Source organism: Oxyura jamaicensis (genome assembly GCF_011077185.1).
Source record: "Oxyura jamaicensis isolate SHBP4307 breed ruddy duck chromosome Z unlocalized genomic scaffold, BPBGC_Ojam_1.0 oxyZ_random_OJ67381, whole genome shotgun sequence".
Taxonomy (NCBI): domain Eukaryota; kingdom Metazoa; phylum Chordata; class Aves; order Anseriformes; family Anatidae; genus Oxyura; species Oxyura jamaicensis.
Window position 1 is genome coordinate 899 of NW_023305463.1, and position 8,080 is coordinate 8,978.

Sequence of the window (8,080 nt, forward strand, 5' to 3'; positions counted from 1 at the left end):
AGAAGAAAAAAAAGGAAGAAGAAGAAGAAGAAAGAAGAAGAAAACTCTTTTTAGATATTTTCAGAGAGAAGGGATAAAAATCTTTGAGTTCAGAGAAATTACTAGAGTAGCGAGCAACAAAGGCATGGTTTGTGTTAGACTGATGAGTCAGGTGAAAGTGGTAAAATATATAATCTCAGTTCCTGTATTGCCCACAGTTAGAGAAACAGTATGTTTTGTTCTGAAAAATATCCATTACAAATGAATGCATTTATTTATAGATTGACGAATGGCAAGGAGATGAAAAACAGAAAATGTTCATGTTTTACACTGTTACCTTATAACTCCTCCTCTCTGTGTGGCTGTTATTTGAAGGCTGGTAAGCAATGAGCATTTCACTGAGATCTTTCCATGTGAAGGAGCCAACAGGTTTTGTGTGGTCTGATAAATGAGTGATGAAGCCCTGCAGAGGTGGCTTGGTAATGTTGAATACAAGCAGGGACTTTGGAGTTTCATTGTCTTCAGCATCAACCGTTGTGGTTGTAATGGAGGTTAAAATAAATTGGTCTACTTCCAGGAAGAACTTTGCCCCCAGAGCAGGTTTGGGAATTTGATTGCGAATAGCGCCTTTAATCTGAACAGGGAGCCATGCATATTCAGTCTACAACAGGGAGAAAAAGAAGAACTGAAAGGACAAAGTGAAGCAAACAACATAAATTAAATTTCCATTACTTTCACATAGCTAACTGGGGCATTTGTTAAAGCAATAAATTATTCTGAAAAGAATTTAAACATTTTCATGAGAAAATGCCTAAAGTAAAATATTTATACCTCAGAAAAGGTCTTCCAGGTTCACTTGTCTTCTTTGTGGTTTTAATTTTGGGCTGAAACAACTTGCCTAATTTGATGTGAGTTTCATGAATAATTTTACCTGACAGAAACATGCACATGAGTCATTAATTATTATTAACTGAAAATGCTCACACAGCTCTTAGCTTATTAATTACTATATATGTTGAAATCAGTGGAGTTCATGGTCTGTAAAGGGGTGGAATTATGCCAGGATTAATTTTGCTTTCAGGCTAAGCTACTGATGACTGCCAGTAAACAGCCAGAGGTGTTTCTCTGTAGCATAGAGACACAAAGATAATGCATGTAATTTGCCCAGCTGGCAACAATGTAAAAATATTAAAAAAAAAAAAAAAAAAAAAAAAAAGTTCACATTTTTGGAAAGTGGAAGACAATCAGACATTGAAAGTTGCATAGAAGTCTACCTTGTGCAGAGTTTTGCTTCTGCTGTCTGTGAGATCCAGCCTCACAGGAATATAATCCGTGTCTGGCGAGGGAGGGTCAAGGTGCTGATACCGAATCCCCATCCTAAGAAACTCTTCACAGCTCATTTTTGTGTTGTGGATGACTCCCACTCCCTGTTTACAGCTCCCATTTCTGCACTGCTGGCCTGGGCTGTGCTCTGTAACCCAACAGAAGCCATAGTGAAACAGTTAACTGAGCAGAAACTAATACAGGAAACCTGTTCACTAGGCTAAACTAACCCCAATTTCCTGACCCAATTTCTCCTACAGGATTTTGCTTTCAGCTGAACTTTCCCAGCTCCAGACTCCCTCGGCCCTTGGCAAGATGCTTCCTCCAACTCCCCCTGCTGTTCCTACTGGGTTTTGGCACTCTCAAAGCCCTCACATTGGTCCACAGGTCTTGGAGCCAAAACCAGATTCCTGTTAGGGGATTACTGACCATTTGTGAGCTGCATTTTGCCCCACACAAGCTTCATGACCCTTTCAGTTTCCAAGATAGCTCAAGCTGTTCGTTAAAATTCACATGACCCACTCCTACCCAGCATGTCTGGAGCAAACAGCAAACATAATCTGCCAGGTCCCTTTGAACCTGCTAACACAAACAGCTAAAGCACATCGTACTAGGGCCAGGGAAGAAGCTCCGTGGCTGATCCCCACGAAGCTGTTCTTGCTGCACTTCCCCCACGATGAGCTGGCCATGAGCAGGCAGGTGGGTTTCCGAAGAGGCTATGGAAATGGTACATTCCAGATTTATCTTCCTGTCGTAGTCAAAAGTGAGGACATTCTTGTCAATTGTCCTAGACAGGCCATAGTACTCAGGTACCTCCAGGGCTCGGGAGCGCATTTTGATGATGTTACAGTCTGGCTCAAGTAACTGCACGTGGAGGGTGAATGTTTCTACAAACGTTTCGGTTTCTGTAAACCTGCAGGTGATAGGAGGAAATGAATTATGCTTCATCCCATCTGGTACTCTCTGTGAATTTGGCTTTAGCCTCACTTTCTAAACTGAATTACTTGAACCCCTTTCGCTCATGTGTTCTCAAATCTCAGATCTTCAGAGAACATGAGGTGTCCAGCACAAGTGCCCACCTCTTCATGCTTGTGAAAAGGTTGTCAGTGAAGGAATAGGCTATTTGTTGTTTATACCCAGGGGTCTGTGTCTCTGTCAGCAGTAAAGCACATGCCATTCTTTTAAAGTACTGATGCCACCTTCAATAACAAAAAGAATAATCACTGATTTTCTGTAATGAACAAGCAGTATATAATATTTAGCAATACTAACAAACACATTTTTACAGCATATCTGAAATAAATTGTGAAAAATGTTCCTGTAAACAGATGGTCAGCTGTTCATTTACAATGCTGCTGCTGAATCTAAGTAGTTACCACGTGTACAGCAGAACCTGCTTTTACCCTGAAAAATGGACTGCTTGCTCTTTCTTACCAAACTGCATTCCTTGTAACAATGAAGCGTGATGATCCAGTGCTGCTTACCTGTACAGCCTGAGCATGACCATGTCTTCATCTAAAATTGGACAACCATTGTGGGTATATTTGACTTCATTAGGAAGGAAGTGGCAATCAAAAACCTATGGAGGAAGAACAGACAAGTACAACACTGTCAAGGAAGCTCACTTCACAACTTCTGTTGCTGTTCTCTCTGGCTATCAGGAATGCATCAGCCTACGGAAATTTCTAATCTGCAGTTTATTTCTGTAAATAGGTATTTACCCATTCTTTGGTCTCCTAGAGAGATCCAGAGCACTGACAGCAATGTGGGGATGCTGGCGCTCCACAGTTAGAAAAGCATATAAAGGTGATTTTCTCATGCCACCAAGTCCCTTCTCTCCCCTGCAGCTCAACAGCCAGCTTAGCGCACACATACCCAGCACTGCAGCCTGTGGGTGTATGGATACTGTTGTGCTCGGAGGAAGGCCTGCAACTGATCTGAACTACCAACAGTTTCTGAAGTATAACATTACATTTAATAGCTTTACAAGTTGCTTATGAGTGTAGCTAGTTTAAACATTAAATCCTGTATATAAGTATATATATGTGTATATATATTGCTCTGGAGAGTTCTGATATGCCCATTCTTCAGAAGAGGAATTTAGATTTTGGGGCATATGATTGATATGTCCTCACATATGCCAGTTTGATATGATGTGTCCTCACATAAGCCAGTTTGAGTGTCTGGTGATTTACATGCAGTTATAATTTTTAACAGCATTAAATGACTGAAAGTTTCTAGCATTGATAAGACCATTTCCAAGTTATCCTTGTGGTAAGAGGGAATCCTTATACATCCCATGCATAGGCAGAGGATAATCAATGTTTCATATCTACAGAAAGAACATATTAATGTCAGCAACAGACCAGAAGCTAGTCATTTCTTGTGTGTTTCACTGCAGAGTTAAATGTGTTTTTGATTCAGTTTCTATGGGCAGTATTCACACATGATTTGTTCCTCTGTGGACTAAAATAAAATCTGTTTAGCATTCACCAATAGTTCTTATGAGGTCATAACCAATCAAAATTAACACGTGCAGTTGACTGGCAAGCTAGGGCTTTTTGCAGAAAGTAGTTATTTCATAATACCAGTCATTTCTTAAAATACAGTAAAAGAGTAATGAAAACGAAGTGGATTGCCTTAATTAGCTACATCTCCCAGCCAATCTGGAGGATGGTAAAATGGAAAGGGCTTTTTGTTGAGATTCTGAAATGCTGACTGAAAGTGTTGTAAACAGAGAAATTCTTTAGATGCTCTGAATTTCAATGTAAAAATAAAGTAATTATCTCATTCTTCTTCTTATTATTATTGGTACAGCAAGATGGAAGTTCTAATGCTGTGTAATGGCTACATAGAAACAAAGGCCAGTAGTTCTTACATCTTTCAATGTAAATCAATTAAATAGTTGGGATGCGCTTCTGTTAATTGCACACTAGCAATCAGGAATTTAGAAATTAGAGTTCATCTAATGTCCCTTCATCACTTGGCAGTGTCCATTTTCACTCTCAGAATTACTCGCAGAGGCTCAAGCTACATGGTAATTGTTCCATATTTCTAGTGATTTTAAAATGTATTACCTGCTTTTAACTTTTACCAAGAAGCAGATTGTACAAAATCATATTTTTTCAGTAAGTAATGAATTAGTGGTTTATCAGACACATATACATGGATTTACCACCCTATTCCAACTGGCTAAAATAATCTTGGAACAATCCACAATATGTGGTGTTACAGACAGTATGACTGATTTTTGTTTGTTGAGGCTGCTTAGGAAAAAAAAAAGACAAGAAGAGTTCATGAACAAATGCTTCATATATAATTAATGTTTGAACTATGCTGTGCTAGTTCTGCTGTGTATTTTGCTATTTTTCAGTATTCAGCAAATAATATGCCCTTTTCTTACTTAATATCTTCTCTTTTTTATGCAAGCTAACACAAAGGAAGGTGATAGTTAAGTAATGAATTAGACAGTCTTCAGTGATATTCTAGGAAAAAAAAAAAAAAAGTCAAAAAAAGTCGTTAGTGGTGTGTCAAGCTAAACAAAAATATGCACTTTATATAGGAAAGTCACTCATGCTATAGCTTCCTGTAGTTTAATAACATACACTGATGAGATTCTTCACTGATATAAACCAGTGAACCCTCAAGGTCTGTAGGGTTTTTGGTGACATGTAGACCTGACCTGCACCTGACAATCGACTCCTCAGCTGATGCATCCCTGTCCATACAAGAGGAGACTGCCTACAACTGAGGAGGTTATTCATATCAAAGAATGGATTTATTTCTTTATAAGACATCATTAGTTCTACCTCTTAATTGATAACAAGGGGATAGAAGATTAAGGAACCTTTCCACAAAGGTCTGTTACCACCGACTGATTATTTTATATGTGTATAAGGCTCAATCTGCTTTGCAAAAAGAAACATCTGTTTTATGTTTCCTAATATGTTTTTCTTTTATATGAGCAGGCAACTCTAATTGTCTATAAATTCACTGGGTAAAACAAAGGAGATCTAAATCTTTTCCTAATTACTGTCGAGCTTTGTTTTTTTCCACTTCAACTGCTTTTCAATTACAAATTATAATTAAATTGTCACACATTCCTAGTACATTACTCACTTTAATGGCAGTAAAATAGATCAGATCAGTTTTTCAGGCAGTGGAATTTCCTGGTAGAAAGAGCATGAGTGGCATGAGAGCATGAGGATGGCCAGACTCTGGCATGTTGTTACAGGAATGGTTAAAGATCAGACAGTACATTTGAATGTATCATTGAAAAGAGAAGGTCTTTTCCTACAAATGGCATATTGTTCTTTCCCAGCTGGGGAATATGACTTGAGACAAGCAGACTACCCAGTTCTCTGGCAGTGTCCATGGAGAAACCCACTTGGAAGCATGTTTGCAGTGGTCCCAACTCCAAGTGGCTACAGAGGGGAGGAGAAGGCACCTTTCCTATTGGGATGTCACTCAGGCCAGCACCCATCCAGGGGAGGTATCCCCACACGACTAGCAGCCACAGCCCTTCTCCATCTTGGCACCCCATGTCCACCTACCCATGAGAGCACCTTCTTCCGGGTGAGGTGCACCTGCAGCCTCCAAGAGGTGCTCGTGTGCCTGGGCTAGAACTGGGACCATGAAAGGATGGGCACTTCACTTAATAGAGGTGGGGTTGGGAGCAGAGAAAGCAAGGACCCTAGGTATTTCAGAAAAAAATGAAAGCAAAGAGTAAGGTCAATTCCTCAGTCAGCCACCTTGCATACAGAGGCAGTCTACTGGCAATGTGGTGTGTAAGACTCTCGGTTTTCTCCTAGTGGGCCAGGCAAGGCTGGGGAAGCAGAGAGAAAAAAAAATGCTGTACAGATCCCTGAGCTCAGGGAAGAGGGTTCTCTGCAGAGCCTTCCAGCAAAGGAACTGAACCTCCTGGGACCAGTCTCTGGAGAAGCTATGTTGCCCTGTTCATCACCTGCTGTTTTCCCTGGTGTGAATGTGCCGGTTTGACAGAAGTAATTGTGGTGCAAAATGGTGTAAAAAATAATGTTGATGACCAAGCCAGAAGCTCTAAAAAACTTTCTGAGCCTGGTGCTTCTGCAGAGACCACCACAAACCTCAGGGAGAGTGTTTAAAAATCTAGACACATACACAAATATAGTCACGTATGCTATATGGTACAATTAACAAAACTTTACAGAAACAGACAAAAGCTGTTTGGTTATAGTTCATTTTAAAGCCATTAATCTACCTCTACCATTATATTTTCTTGCCAGTTACTTCCAACTCCCTCCTGCTATGACTAAAATGGGGAGATTTGTGAGGCAAATGAGTGAACGGTGTTATGTGAAATATATTTCATCATTCCTACAAGCCTGAGATTTTAAAAGAAAACATTTTTTTTTTTTAATGTATTTGCCATCTGTTAGCAATTTGGCTGTTGCAGAGTGCAGCAAACAATACTGTACACAATGTGCTTATTGTATGTGATGATTTTTTTTCTTCATTGCTCCCAAGGTAGTGGCTGCGTGACTAAAATGCAAAATGCTCTAGCTGGCTCTCCATTACCCAAAGGACAGTGGATATCCTTATGGTAGAAAAACAGGCAGCTGAGAGATTGGAAGAGGTCTCCTAACCAAAAGTTTTGAAATACCCATTCTCCATTTGTGAAAGGAGACTCTGACCAGACCCACGTTCATGTATGCATGTTACTGAGCTCAACTTTTCAATTTCAGGGGTGCAATCCTCTGTCAGCTGGATAACCTTAACAAAAAGTTGAATCTCGTTCAAACAAAACAGTCAGTTCTATGCAATTTAACCACTACCACAAAAAATCTTACAGAAAGCAACACTTCCTACTTTCTCCCATCCTTGTACACAGGCGGACACACAAAGCAGCACAGCAGGGCCCAAATACCTGTGGAGTTAGTTTCCCAACCCTCTGTGTTATTGGCTCATTCATCACAACTTCAACTTTGCACACATCCTTCTCTCTGGGGATGGAGAACTTGAGGTCATCTTCTGACAGGAAGACAGACTGTCCCTTCATCACTTTCATGCCAAGGTTGACACTAATAAAGGAGGAGCAGACAACTCTTAGAAGAATGGACAGCAGTGGCAACAACCAGGTTTTCTCAAATGGCTTCATATTGTTTGGGTACACCAGCTCTTTTCCACTAGTGAAAATGTTCTTGGCGAAAGTGGTCTTCTCTTCCTCCGCCAGCAGATTTACACCATATAATGAAGGACCAAAACATTAGTCACAGGATAAAATGTACCACGTTTTCTATTAAGATGCATCTCTTGACTGAAATTTGGACAGAGATCTTTCAAAATATCCTTGGGTTTTTATAAAATTCATTGGTCAAGCCAGACAAAATGATGAACGTGTTCTCAGAGTACTTCTAAGGTTTGTTAATCCTTTAAGAGAAAAAAAAAAAAAAAAAAAAAAAAAAAAAAAAAGTATAAGGCATTGAGCATCTCTTACATCTCTTAAAAACAAGCAAGCAAGCAAGCAAACAAACACATTTCCTTATAAATCATTATAATTGCAATTTAATTTCAATCAACTAATGAACTTTACCTTTGAACACCATTAAGAACATGTAAATGTTCTCAGTAAATTAGCTATGTACCAATGAGACTTCTCCCTCAATAGATAAGCTCTCACTGTGCACTCCAGGCATTTTCACAAATAAACATTTGGTATGTAGGATCCTCTGCTACCAGACATTTTTACCACTGGACCGTGTTAGTTTTACTGAGTAGCGTATTAATCAAAGGATATGAG

At 39.6% G+C, this 8,080-nt stretch overlaps 1 protein-coding gene across 1 annotated transcript; it reads right to left on the reverse strand.

Annotated features, from left to right (window-relative positions):
- Positions 1-316: 316 nt before the first annotated feature.
- On the reverse strand, positions 317-7,706 carry LOC118158685 (FRAS1-related extracellular matrix protein 1-like; the record flags this gene model as incomplete). The annotated part of the gene is made up of 5 exons (XM_035313355.1): positions 7,208-7,706; positions 2,787-2,881; positions 1,914-2,215; positions 1,254-1,450; positions 317-640 (listed from the first exon to the last, which is right to left on the reverse strand). Coding segments are annotated over exons 1-5 (1,149 nt in total), but the record flags the coding sequence as incomplete, so codon positions are not given.
- Between the last annotated feature and the right edge of the window lie 374 nt (positions 7,707-8,080).